The 16,668-nt window shown below is 42.9% G+C and overlaps 1 protein-coding gene across 5 annotated transcripts in view; it reads left to right on the top strand.

Annotated features, from left to right (window-relative positions):
• The window catches only part of akt1 (AKT serine/threonine kinase 1), a 32,697-nt gene extending 18,142 nt beyond the window's left edge, over nucleotides 1-14,555 (top strand). For all 5 annotated transcript variants that reach the window (XM_026151780.2, XM_026151779.2, XM_080294221.1 and 2 more), the window contains 12 exons: nucleotides 2,544-2,672; nucleotides 4,249-4,360; nucleotides 4,665-4,791; nucleotides 5,332-5,463; nucleotides 5,602-5,667; nucleotides 6,096-6,164; nucleotides 6,306-6,431; nucleotides 7,812-7,940; nucleotides 10,926-11,140; nucleotides 11,274-11,361; nucleotides 11,562-11,664; nucleotides 12,674-14,555. In XM_026151780.2, coding sequence (XP_026007565.1) covers nucleotides 2,544-2,672; nucleotides 4,249-4,360; nucleotides 4,665-4,791; nucleotides 5,332-5,463; nucleotides 5,602-5,667; nucleotides 6,096-6,164; nucleotides 6,306-6,431; nucleotides 7,812-7,940; nucleotides 10,926-11,140; nucleotides 11,274-11,361; nucleotides 11,562-11,664; nucleotides 12,674-12,753 — 1,376 coding nt within the window. In that variant the 3' untranslated portion in view covers nucleotides 12,754-14,555. The remainder of the gene's footprint in view (nucleotides 1-2,543; nucleotides 2,673-4,248; nucleotides 4,361-4,664; nucleotides 4,792-5,331; nucleotides 5,464-5,601; nucleotides 5,668-6,095; nucleotides 6,165-6,305; nucleotides 6,432-7,811; nucleotides 7,941-10,925; nucleotides 11,141-11,273; nucleotides 11,362-11,561; nucleotides 11,665-12,673) is intronic.
• Nucleotides 14,556-16,668: the final 2,113 nt, after the last annotated feature.

Raw genomic sequence — 16,668 nt, forward strand, 5'->3', positions numbered from 1 at the left:
TGCCAAGTGACAGCTGTTTCCTTTTGTATGGTGATTGGTGCCACCACACCAGCAGTGAATCAGGTGTTTTTTGTTTCGTTTTTGTTTTTTTAAAAGTTTTGATTCAGGTTTAACAAACCGAGAACTGTAACACAAACATCTGCATCATCGTACTGCAATTTCATTTTCCTGTACAGTCTATCCCAAATGGAGCTAATAAAACATGCTAGTCTATAACTTCCAACTTTCCAACGAGCACTCTTTTTCATTCTTCTGATCCAAAAAATCTTAGACGGTTATCTGAAAGCGAAGCAAATACAGAATGCATTAAGATCCCGTCGGTATCAACATTTATAGCGCTTAATGAATAAAAATGATTTGAAACGTGCAAAGAAGCAATGGGAGAAACTCCCTTCAGCTGTGAAGAGTTCCACAGCTTATTGTGATAGGAAAACAAATTATTTTTAAACTGCTTTGTCTGATTATCTTAGTGCAAACTGCTAAGTACATGTTATGTTAGGGAAATCCATTTATGTTTGTTGTGTGCAGAAGAGGAAAATATCAGCCAGTCTATTAGCTTTTTAAATTCCAATTCCATAAATGCCGAATATTGGTATCGACTGAGTTCTAGCTAAAACCTACATTTTCATTTTTCTTTTCTATTGATGGGCAGGTTGCAATTCCTGCACAGTGGCAGTAACAAATCTGATTATATAGAAGTCTAAAGAAAGTTACCGTTAGCTCACGCTCTCATCCTGATGACTTTAATGTCTCGATCGCTGCTCTAAAGTCCCATTAAATAAAAAGCATACAATGTCCCTCAGCAGCCAGAACTCCCAGCTCATGGCTTCTATAATCTGCATTATATTATTATCATAGTGGCTCCGTCCAGCTTTATGTATGCAGGCTATGAAGGGCATCCCGTGTCGTCGCTTTATGTGGGGAGGGGAAAAAATGTAGACGAGAAGCAGGAAGGGCAAGTTGATGATTTTGACAGATTACAAGTGACAAATCTTGAAAAATGACACTCAACCAGTTTTAATAATTCATGTGATTTCTTTAAATATTTTAGTACAATGTGCACTAAATAGAGTAGATATTACAAGCTGATGTTTGCTCTGCACTGTCTAATCTGCTATCAGTTTCATTACTCAGAAGTGTGTATGTGTGAATAACAGAAGCTCATAGGACAGATCTTTTACTTCTTACACACACACACGTGCGCACGCCGCGCTTCTGTGTTGGAGGAAATGGGGCAATTAAGGACAGCTTGGTATGGCACTGCATGGGGTTAATATGCGGCTCCGTAATTAAAAATAAATTACAGTTTTCCTGTATAAATATTCAAGTTCCACTCCGCTGTGTGCCACTGCCTTGTTATGGTATGTAAGCTATTTTTTTTTTTATTTATTCCCCCCCCCCCATCTTCACCGTCTGCACAACATCTGGCGCAACATTTCCTGAAGCATCACCGGAATAAATGGAGTTTCGTCTGCCTAAGAGAGATTCATTTGTGTGATGCCAGTGTGTCTAAGTGAATGGGATGGACATGCTTGGCTTGAGTTTAAGGCTGTTGTCTAGAAAACCGAGGAGTGTGGAAAGTTTTGTATGAAAATCAAATTGAAGCGTTGGCATCCACCGTTACAGAGTTAAGAACTGTAGGAAATGTTAAGCTGGACTGCAGATTAAAATGTTTTAAAGTGAAGTTAAAAATTCTACTTGTTAAAGATGTATGCAAATACAGTTTTAAGTTGCTTAAATGAAAGGCAGTTTTTTCTGAAAGTGTAAGAAGCCTGAGGATATTTGCTTACGTGATTTACAGAATTTTAATTGTATGATTAAAATGATACTGGTGCTTTACCCGTACGTTAGATTTTTACCGTTCCTGCTGTGCTGTTGGAAGAATGACACGATCAACTAACTGTCACAATTCAGAGAGGGCAAGTGAATCCTGCACGCTCTCAAACAAGAATATTTCCAATGGGAAGAGTGTGTTTGAAGCTTACATTCCTCCATTGTGTGCTATAAGTGAGAAAAGGCCACTTGAAACCATGTCCCATTCCTCATTCTCCTCGTATTCGTTTGATTTCTTGTGTAAAAATGGCTACAGTGGAATTTGGGTGGGTGGGAAATCTAGTCTCCTTCCTGGTGAAATTAGTCGACTTAGATCCTCAAACTCGGGACAAGTTGGGACAAGGTTTTTTGTTTTGTTTGAATATCCTGTGACTATCTACATTGGAAATGACTGTTGAAAAAGAGGATGTACCACGTGGAGGGAAGGAGTCCTGACTCCTGCCTTAAAAACAGCACTTTTGAGTCTCGCTAAAAGAAGGCCCTAGTGCTTTCAGTGCTAATTTAATAATGCGTTATACCGCTGACAACTAATATGAAAAGAAATCACTAAAATGTTATGTTGCATTCACAATGTCAGTGTTTATTCCTCAGCTTTCGAGGCTGTAAAAGCAAGTAAGGTTTGAACAGACAACACCGGAGGGGGGGAAGAAAAAGGAGTTGGTCACATGCTGTTTAATTTTACCTCCTTTTCAATCTTTTTCTCTTATCAGGAGAATACATCAAGACCTGGAGGCCAAGGTATTTTCTCCTGAAGAGTGATGGTACATTCATTGGCTACAAAGAGCGACCGCAAGATGTTGACCAGCTGGAAACCCCCTTAAATAACTTCTCTGTAGCACGTGAGTATCTGCTTCAGAGAAACCACCACATTTTTTCCCTTGTTTCTTGGCAGCTTGTTTTCACCCCTATTTTGTTTGCTGCTCTTCTTAACTTGCATGCATGATTTAAAAAAACAAAAAAAAGTTTTTTATACTTCTTCGCACTGAAAAGAAGTTAATAACAGTTTGACAGTGTATAAGGAAAAATGTGGAAGACCTTTTTGAACAAGTAACCCCTCCGTTTACTCATCTGGCAGCTTTCTAAATGACTTTGAATAGAAAGAGAAATTGCTGTGTTGTCATCTTAATAGAACGGCGGCGCGGTTTTCAGTAGGAGGACCGCTCCGAGCAAAGAGAGCTCCGCCACTGAACGTGCACGCAAGATGTTTTGACTCCTTACATTAATGCATCAGATGGCAGCTCTCTTCTCTCTGTGCAGTCCCCAAAACTTTGTTTGCATTGTGACAGATAATAACAAAAACAAAAAAATGCCCAGAGCAGCTCGACTCACTCGATCTTCACATCAGAGAAAGTTGCTGCGATAAGCTGTGCAGATGACTGAACACAGCAATTAGACGGCATACTGTTTGTTTAACAAAATGTTTCCTCTCCGACACTCTTGAGTTATCGTGGCCATTAGCCGCCTGATTTCAAGTATTTATCTGGGCTCCTCTCGGAGGTTCTGTCTCCATCAGCGCTGGCTTTGCTTTTGTCACCACTGTGACCCCACCGCAGAGGACACATGGTGTGTCGTTGCTGACGGGGCCGCTGCAGCTGGATTACATATTCACCCTGATGGAGCCATGTTGGATCTCAGTGGTGGTCCACTCAGAGTCCTCCATCCATCAGACGCAGGCCATTTTGTGTCACGTTCTGACATATTTGCTGACATGTTTCATTTGGGAACAGATGTTACTGCGAAGGAGCTGCAGATGGAAATCTCTGCTTTGTAAATTCAGTTATTAGACTGTTGTGAGTAATTGTTTTTGCAAACTGCTTACAAGACAATTATTTGCTCCAAAAGTGGGAAAATTTCAGCAGAAGCAATAAAAGAAGGGTGTGAAGATGTGCATGATATGAAATTCTTAAAGAACAAGACTGATTAAGCCGGGTGTGTGCCAGCGTGGCAAGTTAAACATTTCCTGGTTTGAAGTTCTGTTTCCTTTAGCTGATTCATTTTAGTGGAAATGTGATATCATCTCAGGTTCTGCTCTGAGAAAACAAAATGTGACCTTGGGTTTTGGGATTTCTCGATGATTCAGACCAATAATTTAACATGTGTTTTGTCAGATTCATCACAGTCTGAAAATGACTAGTAAAGAGTTGCTTTTTAGAACAACTGTTAGGGAATGAATTGGAATATGTGCTGGATTTAAAGCACTACTAATACAAAGCATTTTTATTTTTAAAGGGACTGACGATTTAAGCATCAGTTGTTTTCTCCCACCAAAGTGCACCTGTTCTTTTCCAAATTGGCCGAGATTGTCTGTTAGGACGGCGATAAAGATAAATGGCTATAACTGCGGGTCTGTCTCTCCCCTCTGCTCTCCTACACACTGGCCCTTCTCTTCGTCTCCATCTCCCCGGCTGTGGTCAGAGTGCCAGCTGATGAAGACGGAACGGCCCAAGCCCAACACATTCATCATCCGCTGCCTGCAGTGGACCACTGTCATCGAGCGTACCTTCCACGTGGAGACCCCCGAGGAGAGGCAAGTGAGACGCAGACCCCTCGCTGCTCACAGAGCACTTGAGCTCGAATCATCCGCATGCTAAGATTTGGCCCAGAATGCTACAAAGTAGTTTAAGAGCTTAGTTTTTCTAACATGCAGAAGCGTAAACCAACATACATATTTAATCATCATTATACACCTTCACCCTGTGCACTGGCTCTTGGCAGAGGTCACACTTGAAATTGCCTTCCTGTTGATAAGAAGACAATTACATGATTGGGCTGCTGGGGTTGCTTGGTGGCAAACGGACTGCTGTAATCTCTGCTGCTTGTGTCTACCTCAGGGAAGAATGGACCAAAGCCATCCAGGCAGTGGCTGAAGGCCTACAGAAACAAGAGGAGGAGATGATGGACTCCTCCCCAGACCCCATGGACATGGAGGTCTACCTGACCAAACCCAGACTCAAAGTGGTACTAGCTCATTTACACTCAATGTATCTTTGTTCGGTTATGTCCTCACAAATGTCTCTCACTCGTTCTTAACTAGTGAGATTGCTCCTCGCTGTTAGTACAGCTTTTTTTTTTTTTTGTCCCCTCCTCATTTGACAGTTACTCCTCCTTCACCCTCCCCAGCTTATTTGTACTTGCACAGCTTCTTTCCCAACATCAGTTGTGGGTGGCTTGGCACCAGATAGCATGCCCACTAGGTTTCACACATGCCCCCCTCCCCCCACATGTGTCATGACTTAAAGGTCCAATGTCACTGGATTAGATGTCCCCCGCACAACCATTTTCAACATTCTCTCCAGAGCTGGGGGTCAAAGGTTAACTGAGACACAACCACGTATATAGGTCAAACCATTAGAGGAGTGGAAATTGCTCTGTGGGTGAGATGGTGGCTTAAATGCTTCAGCGTTGTTGTCAGTGGGATTGCGTGTCCTGTTTAGAGTCTGAGTTCGTTAATGCTCCTGTTTGTAACCAGATGCTGTATTCTCCCCCATTGCCTTGCAGACTATGCACGACTTTGAATACCTCAAACTCCTGGGAAAAGGCACTTTTGGCAAAGTTATTCTGGTAAAGGAGAAGGCCACAGGACGCTACTATGCCATGAAGATCCTAAAGAAGGAGGTGATCGTAGCAAAAGTGAGTGGCTGCCAATGAGCAAGTGAAGGGGTGAAAATGCACTGGGAGTCTGGGGGAAACCAATGCCTGATACCTAAATAGTGATTGAGAGAGTTGCACAAATGCTGTCTTTTTTTTTTTCTTCTTTCTTGTCTCCAGGATGAAGTGGCGCACACACTCACAGAGAACAGAGTCCTCCAGAATTCAAAGCATCCGTTCTTGACAGTAAGGAGCTCCTCCATATACCCAAACCTTATTTTAACTCGCACAGATCCTCAGACCTCTTCAGTCTAACCCAGAAGCATCCATTCAGAAAAAAGAGGCAGTTTTTGTCAGGAATGTTTTGAAGTGCTGTGCTTACAAAGGCTAGAGTTGAGTGGGGTTTGTTTTTTTTAATCAGTTAACCCTTGCTTTGAGGTGGGTTGTAATGATAAGCTCGTACCAAATTTTAGATCTAAGTGGTGGGTGAAGGCAACACATCGTCTGTGCTGTGGTTTTCCTCCTCTTCTTTCGAAATGTTCGAAAATGTAGCTAAAGCCGCAACATGTATTGTGATATTTCATGTTACCATTAGCTGTTTAAATGCCAGCTTCCGCTTGACTTGGTTTGAAACATGAAGTTCTGCTTTGAGGTTTTTGTTTTTTGATCTGCAGGGACTGAAATACTCCTTCCAAACACATGACCGCCTGTGCTTTGTCATGGAGTATGCAAACGGTGGTGAGGTAAACTAGTTTAATCATCGCTAAATGTGCATCTGTAAATACTTTGGATGTTGAGTGTGTTCATTTCTCACTTCCTTCTTGACTGAAAAACACTCTTATTTGTCCTCTGCGTCCCTGTCAATCTCTCCCACATCCCCTCAGCTTTTCTTCCATCTTTCAAGAGACCGGGTGTTTTCAGAGGAGCGTGCGCGGTTCTACGGCGCAGAGATAGTGTCTGCTTTGGACTACCTGCATGCTGAAAGAAACGTGGTTTATCGGGATCTCAAGGTAGGCGGGGAAATGTGTCCTCACTTCCTATCATCCTAGTAGTCAGCCTCCCTTTCTCCACCCTCCTCCCCTTCACTTTCTTTCTCCCTCCCCGTGGCAGGATATAAATAGGATCTGTCTCCATCTAGAGCAGTGGCCAGGCCTTATTGATCTGCCTCCCCCAGATCAAACTCCAGACCTCACTGCAGCTGGATGGAAGTCCGGCCTGTACATTGCTGCAGCCAGACAGAAATAACTACCACGGCCCCTTTGAACAGATCACCACCAACCAGTCATTATAGTACACACAAAGTTCTCAGTGGGTGATATCACCGCTCTGTGTGTGAGATTGACGTCATTCTTTGTGTTAGCTGTTTTCTTTAATGGAGGGGGAAAAAGCCACACATCTTCTCAGAATGAAGAAGTTTGAGATTTCCAACTGCTTCTTGTTTTGCATTTGAGTTTAAAAGCTAAAGAGAAGTGTGCGAGGGAAGATGACATCGGAGATGGATGCTGCAAATTGATAAGGCATGTTTGAGTTTAAGAAGGCTTTGGGGAGGTTATCAGTTGCAGTGGGCTTCTGAAGCCCTAATACTTCCAGCTGATAAAACTATACCAGCCAGGTCAGCATAGCACTCCCTACCTCCCCCCCTCCCTTTCCTCCCTCTCTCCCTTGGGTTTATGAGCCAGGCTCCCAGCCTGCTAGGGTTCTCCTGAAAATGCCAGGGTAGCAGGATTGGAGGATGTGCTGACTCTGGCCGGGCGCTGCTGGCCACGTGTGAGCTACAGCTGCCAGGTGACTTTAACTGAGGGAGAGAGACAGCGAGGGGAGGGTGAGGACATGCTGATATTAAAAGGCCATGTAACCTCAAGTCATGACACTGCATAGTGCATGTTTTTCAGTCAGGTTTACCTGCGTATGTGTATCACCAGGTACCTTTCCATATTCACGCTTTTTATGAGCATTTTCACAATATTTATGTATCGAACTGAGAAAAGAACATTTAAAGTGTAGAGATCAATTTATTTTTTTTTTTGCTTTCCCTCACACGTGGTTGACCTGGAAAAACTTTCTTGTAAGCCATCAGTTACCATCACATGTCACCACAAAGCACAAATGACTAAGAAGTGGGGAGGAAGAAGGCCGTGAATGTTGCAATTGGTAATTTACTTCCACGTGAGATGCCTTATTTGGATGACACGCAGTTACTTCCAGCCTAAGGTGTTTAATGACTAAATAGTTTTCAGTTAATTAATTACAGACACCAGTTGATGTTTTATTTTTCCACAAATTCCTGTAAAAGACTTGTTTCTGATAGATAAATATATGTTTGATCATTTAATAATTTATATCAACATCACGTTTTTGGGATGTTTAACCAAAGAAGTAATTTTTCTCAGCTGGAAAATCTTATGCTGGACAAAGACGGACACATAAAGATCACAGATTTCGGCCTGTGTAAGGAGGGGATCAAAGATGGCGCCACTATGAAAACCTTCTGTGGGACTCCAGAGTACCTTGCACCTGAGGTAAAAACACAACAGTGGTTCAGCCTGCAGGTGACTTTAAGTGACCTTAGTGTGTGCAGAAAAGCCCACTTTCTGTAGTTCTCTATAGTTCAGTGACAAATTAAAGGAAGCTGAAGCAATAATTTGGTGTCAGGCCACTTTAGAGCTGCAAACAGCTTTGAAATCTGGTGTGTGTTGGATGGTGGTGAAGACATCGTCTAATGGTGTTCACTTGGGTTGACATTTGGTGACTAATTTACTCGTCCAGCTGTTCTTTCACTAACTGAAAGAACAGGAAGGAATCTGCATTTCTTGGTTTTCTTTGGTCTTTTATTCAAGTTTCTGTTTGAATTTTAAATATGTGTGTATATTGGTGATATTTTTCAGATGTGCTGAGCCAAGAGCTCTCTACCTTGCTTTAAAGTAAATAAAAACAAAATGATTGTATTTGATTGAACTGAATAAGATGAGCTGGAGCCCAGGATTGAATGCTAGTCGTGGTGCATGTGACATTTGTAGAGAAAGGAATGGTGTGTGGTGTTGAACATTAGTAGAAGAAAAGGGCTGTTATCCTGAAATGCCTTTCTAATCTCCAGTTAAGGTTGTGTTAATGAGTATGCCGTGTGCTCAGGGTAGGGCAGCCTGCTCTCATGTTATATGGCAAGGGGTGTGGCTACCCTTGTTGCGTGCAGGTATGACAAGTGTTGGAGTGGGTTGTGTAACACGAGAATTCATTGTGAATGTTTGTGGTGGTTGGGTGGGTTGGTGTCACTAAGTACGTGTGTTTGCATGAGCCCCTTGCCTGCTGCCATTAAGGGGAAGAGGGGAAAAAAAGTTTTCCAGGAGAAGGCGTCCATGTTGACACAGTTGCTGTATCGTTGTTTTTAGTCTGCATTTGGAATTTTCTGGTTGGGGGAGGAGGAAGGGTAAGTGGCTGGCAGCGTTTCAGGAAACGTGAGCTTCCGCACTCTGAAAAGAGAAGAAAGACAGACAGACAGACCACATTGGCTACAGCTGTTGTGTGGCACCAAGGGAGCCACAGCCCCCGATGCTGCCTGGGGTGCCTCACCTGACCTGGGCTGACTCAGAGCTGGTGTGTGAGGACACTATTACAGAGTGCTTCAGGGCGCCTCTCGGGAACGTGTACCTGTGCTGCTTGTCGAATCAGATGGAACTCCCATCTAATCATCAGCACCAGGTAAAAGTCTGAGCTTTAAGTGCGTTTTCCATACATTACTTCTGCCCGTTCCAAGCTCAACCTAACCCACTTCGCTCCACCACCGAGTTGCATAGCCCATGACAGCTCCAACCTCGGCAACCAAGAGCAGAGAGACATCAGGGGGCATTGCCATGGCGACGGGGTCGCTGGCAAGCGTCTCTGCGGAGTGCGGGCCAGGCAGTGTTACAGGTTGTTCTGCAGTAAACAATGACCTTGTTGTGTGTGCTGCACAGGAATGCTGTAACGTCTGGGAATATTCCACCCAGAGCAGGGGGTGGGGGTGGAGGACAGACCCGATCTGCAAAAGCCTGATCGGTTTCTCTCTTCAGTGAGGAGTAGGAAAGTCTCATTCAGTCACTTTTTATTAAGTAATAGAAAACTATTATTGGGATTTGGCTTTTAGGGAACTGCTACAAAGAAAAATGTAAACAGATTTAATCTAGCCACTGACACTGATCTGGAGTCACCACTTTAAAAAATTAATGGCTTTGAGCAGAAAAAGTGCAGTATACAGAGCAGAGCTCCAAAGCAGCAGCAGTGTGTGCGCTTTTTATCCTCTCTCTCCTCACTATCTCTGCTCCTTTGGGGAAGTGTAACAGTATTAGTTTGGGGCTGGGGTGCAGGCAGGCAAACAGTCCTGGTTACGTATATGAGGGATGAGCTTGGCTCCTGCGCTCCTGGCAGCTTCACAGCTGTGGTGCTCTTCTACATATATGGGGCAGCTGCAGGCCCAGCTGTCGCACGGTGTGAATCACACGACAGCAGCGCTGGAAATAGAGACGGCCCAGTAATCCTAGCCCCGCACCGGCTTCACGTTACTGCCCCTGTCCTCATAGCCGTCCTCTTCGATGATCGCCGCTCACCGCAGCACCCGGCTGTTTGCCCACAGACACGTGCACTCGGCTTGCGCGTGCACATACAAAGTAGTTTTGTTCCTTTTACGGACACATGCGTCCATCTGTTTTCCAGGACCCTCTGTGTCCAACACGGTTGCGTCCATATCCAATTCTATTAATCCACTCATCTTTTTACTTAAGATTCTATTCTTGGGTGGGAATTACCTAGCATCACACTGCTGAAGGTTTAAGAGAACAGACTGTTCTCCTTGTCTCGATTTCACCTTCAACATCCGCCTGGTGAGGTAGAATCCAGTACATGTCCCCGGAGACCTTGGAACAACTCCGCTCAGCAGCACATTAGTCATGCAACAGGTTTTGCTGTTCACTAAGCACAACACTGGAGGAGTTTGTCTCATTAAGAACTGTCAAGAAAGTCACTTTATGGAAAGACTAATACTAAATATTTCTCTTTCTGAGACTCTGGCTGCGTTCATTGAAGTGGTTTGTTTGTAAGACCCTTGTCTGTTTGGTGCCACACATAAGCGACCCACACCTCTGCTGCTTGCTGATCTGTATGTGTGGAAGGCCCTGTGGTGATTAAATATGCAGGGCTCTGGGGGAAACTCTATCCTTGCTCCTAATGTGAGATGTGAGTCAGTGTTGGCTGGGGCTGCCTCAGAAGCCCAGACCAGGGGGAAAAGCAGGTGATTTTTGTTGGGTGGCAGTGAGTTGGTGTACGGGGGCAGCCCAGTTACTTACAGTAATTGTATTTGGTTTACAAAGCTGCAGTTCTCACAGCCTTTGATGCCTAACCCAGTTATGGTTGATTAGAAGTGTAAGGACTACTTCTAAGATAATAGCACATCATAAATCTGCGACAGGAAGTTAAAATGACTCGAACATCCGAAAAATGAAATAAAATCTTGCTCCCCTTTCTCCCCAACACAGGTGTTGGAAGACAATGACTATGGCCGTGCTGTGGACTGGTGGGGTCTGGGTGTGGTGATGTACGAGATGATGTGTGGCAGACTGCCTTTCTACAACCAAGACCACGAGAAGCTATTTGAGCAAATCCTCATGGAAGACATCCGCTTCCCCCGGACCCTCGGCCTCGAAGCACGCTCCCTGCTCTCTGGTCTTCTGAAGAAAGACCCAAAGCAAAGGTGACAACCTTTCTATTTAGAGTTTGTGCAAGGAAATATGCGTTCCTACTATGATATAAAATGGTTGGAATTATCTACATAATTAATGTTGTCATCATGCGTCTGGGTTTGATCTGTTTGTACTTGTTTGCAGGTTAGGTGGAGGACCTGATGACGCCAAGGAAATCATGCAGCACAAGTTCTTTGCCAGCATTGAATGGCAAGATGTTTATGAGAAGAAGGTGTGTTTCTGTAAAGCTTCCTCTGACTGTCGTCTCTGTAAGAACACCAAACTTGGTCAGCTATTGCTATCTCGAAAGTCAATAAAGTGACACCACCCATTTAGGCATGACATGGATTGTCATCAGACTGGCAAATGGTACCAAACTGATTGAAGGCTCTAATGTACTGATTCTTTTGTGTGTCTTCTCCTCCACAACAGCTGGTCCCACCATTTAAGCCCCAAGTTACATCGGAGACGGACACGAGATATTTCGATGAGGAGTTCACAGCACAAACCATCACGATTACGCCACCGGGACAAGGTAGCGTTAAACACGCACACTCTGGGCACCCATACAGAGTTTTCTACTGTGAAATATGATTAAATCAAATCTGTTCATTTACTGTGCAATTGTGTGACCTTGCATTTGAGCCTGACCACCTCGTTTGACTTTGGTACCAATTATGACTTTTAAATTGATAAAGATGAAAGCAGATATCTGGTTCCTTCACCTGTTTAAAAAGGTTATACTTGTATTTTTTTGAAGAGTTGGAAGTCATTCACCCACAGAGGTTTTTCCCTAGAGTCTTGTACTCTATCCATGTGCTAATGCTTCATTTAGTGGAGGAGGGCTCATAAATGTGAGTGCAGAAACCTTCCTGCAGGCATAACTAGCTCCCTTGAGAGCAGCCTGCCCTCTCCTGGAGAGTCAGGGCCATTAAAACACAGCGTTGTGCCTCATGAAATTCTCAGATGCACTTCTGACAGCTAGTATATTGATGGCAATGGAGTGATTATGGGTTCCTAGCTATGATACTGGAAAAATGAAATGCATACATTTTATTTATTGAAACATAAACAAGAAATGAAGCTGAGAAATGTGCATATACCATATAGTGCCATAGGACAAAAGGTGTGGTATACTCTGGATAGGTTGACTCGCTGTCAGTTTTATTCATACCTATGGACCCTAGAATTATTCAACCCATGCGTGTTTTTGCACGAGAGGGCCCATGCAAACTCCACACAGAGAGGGCCCAGCCTGTTGGTGGATTTAAACCCAGGACCTTCTCGCTGTGAGACAACAGCTAACCACTGGTCCATTCTGCTGCCCTTACTAAAAAATGACGTTTGAATATCTGTAGAAAATGTTTTTCAGAGCTGGTATAATTTACACGCCTCCATTACCCTGACATGGACAGGCAGTTATTTTAAAAAAATGGATGTATTGTACTGTTAGATATTGAAAGTACTAGTTGGTAAGCTTTCATATATATATATATATTTTCTCCTGAAAAAAAGTGACCATTTATTTCTCCCTTCATTGACAGATGACAGCATGGAGTCCTTTGACAGTGAACGGAGACCCCACTTTCCCCAATTCTCCTACTCTGCCAGTGGGACGGCCTAAACGACTTTCAACCATTCCTCCGGTCCGACCATCTCGCTTCTCCCCACCTGACTGCACTCTCAGAAGACTGGGGGCCCAAACCCTCGTCCTCCCAACAATCGTCTGCAGAAGCTGTCTTTGGATGCAACAGTCGCCATCTCCAAATTACTTTTTCCAGGAAGAAGGAAATCCGAGACGACATACCTGTGTGGCCTTTGAAGACTGACCACGGAGATAACACTACTGTTCATTTCCTGGTTGTTTATTACTATACTGAGCAGGAAACCATACACCGTAATGAATGGGGAGATGTAGCTATGCACAACTTGCGCTACTGCTGTAAATCAGATTTTTTTTTTTTTTAAACACAATTTGATGTCACCATAACCATGTCAGTTAGAAAATGGGCATACTGTGGACCAAATACATCATGTGGGAAGAGAGTATTGTTTGAGTGGGTGATCAATCCATGTTTTAGTCCATTCAGACTTTTTTTTTGCTTCATAAGTGAATGTACCATATTAAATAAAGTTAATATCCTTGCATACTTGTGTGTAACACATGGCTAATTCTCCTAAGACTGAAATGCCATCATGTGGAAATGATCTTTAACACTTTCCTACTGCTGAAAAACCAACTCTTGTCAGTGTGTTGTACTGTCACGCCACATCATGGTAAGTCTGGTGAACGGATTGTGAAAAGCAGTCTGATGCGAGGAAAGGCAAATGTGCAAAGAATGCAGCGCGATTAATCATTAAGGCACAAACTGGCCTGCAGTGAATCCTTTTTTTTTCTTCTTATTTTGGTAGCTGTTTGCACACCAGAGTCATTGAGGAGACCCCCGGTTACCTGTTCAGGGTAATAAATAGCCTCTGCAGCCTCCTCCTGAAGTAAGTGCTTATAGTTCCTGATGCCTTTTTATCTCCACGCTGTGCCACAAACATCACCTGGTTTCCCTCTGGTGAGGGTCGCTTGGCTTCGACCCTCCTCAGAGTCTCTGATCCTCTCCTCTGGGTTTTTCCTTCATGTACAGTACACTACTGGGTGTTTTCCCCACCCAGTGCATTCGCTGCAGCCTCAGTGAGGTCACTTTAACATAATACACGTCTTTTAGGAATACTTTGCAAACAAACAGGGCTTCAGGGGATCCGTCATCTTTGATTCGCCCCTTTCGGGGTCTTATATCCCTTCACAAGCTTCTGAGTTATTTATGAGACCAGCATTGATTATAATAAGTTGTACTGTGCCAATGACATGCACTTTTTCTGCCCCCAAATGATTACGTTTGGACTCTTACTTGTACTTTAAGGTCGGAAAAGAATAAATTTGCTTCTTTTTATAATATGGATTCAAATGTTTGTGAATGCAAATAAAACCAGATTTGCTTGTCTGGTTTTTGTTTTTCTTCCTTTTTAAAGAAGGCTCAGGCTTCTTTTAAAAGCATGCTCAGTTTCCGAAAGCACCTCAGTATATTTAAGATGACAGATAATCTTCTTTTTTTTTTTTTCCTTCAAAGTGCATAATACATTATTGAATGTAATGGTTTTTATGTTTTCTCTTCAATCGTTTGCAGACCTTTTGTTTGGTTTTTGAATCTTACTTTTTCCTATGCACGCGCCCTTTGCTGTCACCTTCTGAAAATAGGGAAATTCATTTTGTACTTTTGTTTTTAATTTCAATTTTTTTTTCTTTTTCTTTTTTTGTACCTGCCCTCCTGTATTCCTGAGACTGAGGACACCAGCTTTAGTAAACAATAATATAAACTTTGTACACTGTTTTTACTTGTCTCTTTCAAATTGATGAAATAAAAGGTCTTAACAATAGCTTTGTGGACTTTTATTTTGAAAGGGATTTCAGGCAAAGACAGTTAAAAAGCTCAGAACCCAGCGAGATGACTATACAGTATTATTAGACCAGATAAATAGTACTGTGTTGCGTTGGCAATATTTATTTTTGTTGCTTAGTGGAAAAAATAAAGTTGGACACCTTCCCAACTCTAATACTTGTTTGGGGTTCAGATTTTTCTTATTTCAAGCAGATCTTGGTTGCAGTTACTGTGGTTTTTTTTCTTCTTCTTCAAAAAATTAACTAGCAAATTCTGAAAGTCCATATAAATGATAACTTTCCTGTATCATTAACACCAAGTCTATCATGTTTTATACATGGGGTTTTTGAGATGTTTGCATTATTTTTTTTCTCTTGAAAAATCTGAATAAATCCCACAATATATTTTTAAAATGATAAATTGCACAAATACCAAATGTCGCAAAAATAGTAAAAAGAATATCAAAATCAATTTCTCTTTTTTACGTGCTCAATAAACACAGTTTTGAAAGATTTGAATTTTCTGGGATTATTATTTCATGGTTCAGGCTTTACAGGGTTAAACTATAGTTTGACTCTTTAAAGTCATAATCCGACTTATCTGCAAACGTCTTGAGCCACCCTTTGTTTACATTTCTCCTTTCAAAGAGCCACACTGTCTTAATTTTTAAAGCAGTCCTGAGCAATAATTCTCTGGACTTTCTGAAAGTCTTTCAAAGTTTTTCTGGCTGCCTTTTTGCTCATTTTCAATTCAGTTTAGTTATTTAACACTCACCTATGAATCATTCAAGCTTAAAAAAAGCAAAAAATAAAAAGATGGACCAGTGCTCTGTTTAGACTTAACAGGCAATTTATCAAAGACCCAAGATAGCACAGTTTGACAGGCATAAAATTGTATTTGTGTACCAAGAAGGTAATTTCCAAAGAGAACTTGGCATATTTGGGCATGGTGTGCAGTGTGTTCTTAAAATACAGCGGCTTGCAAAAGTATTGGACCCCCTTGAACTTTTCCACATTTTGTCACATTACAGCCACAAACATGAATCAGTTTTATTGGACTTCCAGGTGAAAGCTCAGTCAGATTAGATGGGCAGCGTTTGTGAACAGCAGTTTTCACATCTTGCCACAGATACTCGATTGGATTTAGATCTGGACTTTGACTGGGCCAGTCTAACACATGGATATGTTTGGTTTTAAACCGTCCCATTGTTGCCCTGGCTTTATGTTCAGGGTCGTTGTCCTGCTGGAAGCTGAAGCTCCGCCCCAGTCTCAAGTCTTTTGCAGACTCCAAGAGGTTTTCTTACAAGCTTGCCCTGTATTTGGCTCCATCCATCTTCCCATCAACTCTGACCAGCTTCCCTGTCCCTGCTGAAGAGAAGCCCCCCCAGAGCATGATGCTGCCACCACCATATCTGACAGTGGGGATGGTTCAGAGTCATGTGCAGTGTTAGTTTTCCACCACACATAGTGTTTTGCATGTTGGTCTCATCTGACCAGAGCAGCTTCTTCCACATGTTTGCTGTGTCCCCCACATGGCTTGTGGCAAACTGCAAACTGGACTTCTTATGGTTTTCTGTTAACAATGGCTTTCTTCTTGCCACTCTTCCATAAAGGCCAACTTTGTGCAGTGCACCACTAATAGCTGTCCTATGGACAGATTCCCCCACCTGAGCTGTAGATCTCTGCAGCTCGTCCAGAGTCACCATGGGCCTCTTGGCTGCATTTCTGATCAGCGCTCTCCTTGTTCGGCCTGTGAGTTTAGGTGGACGGCCTTGTCTTGGTAGGTTTACAGTTGTGCTGTACTCCTTCCATTTCTGAATGATGGCTTGAACAGTGCTCCGTAGGATGTTCAAGGCTTGGGAAACCTTTTTGTAGCCTAAGCCTGCTTTAAATGTCTCAGTAACTTTATCCCTGACCTGTCTGGTGTCTAAATCCAATCGAGAATCTGTGGCAAGATCTGAAAACTGCTGTTCACAAACGCTGCCCATCTAATCTGACTGAGCTGGAGCTGTTTTGCAAAGAAGAATGGGCAAAGATTTCAGGCTGTAGATGTGCAAAGCTGGTAGAGACAGACCCTAAAAGACTGGCAGCTGGAACTGCAGCAAAAGCTGG

Source organism: Astatotilapia calliptera, chromosome 19, assembly GCF_964374335.1.
Source record: "Astatotilapia calliptera chromosome 19, fAstCal68.1, whole genome shotgun sequence".
Lineage (NCBI taxonomy): Eukaryota > Metazoa > Chordata > Actinopteri > Cichliformes > Cichlidae > Astatotilapia > Astatotilapia calliptera.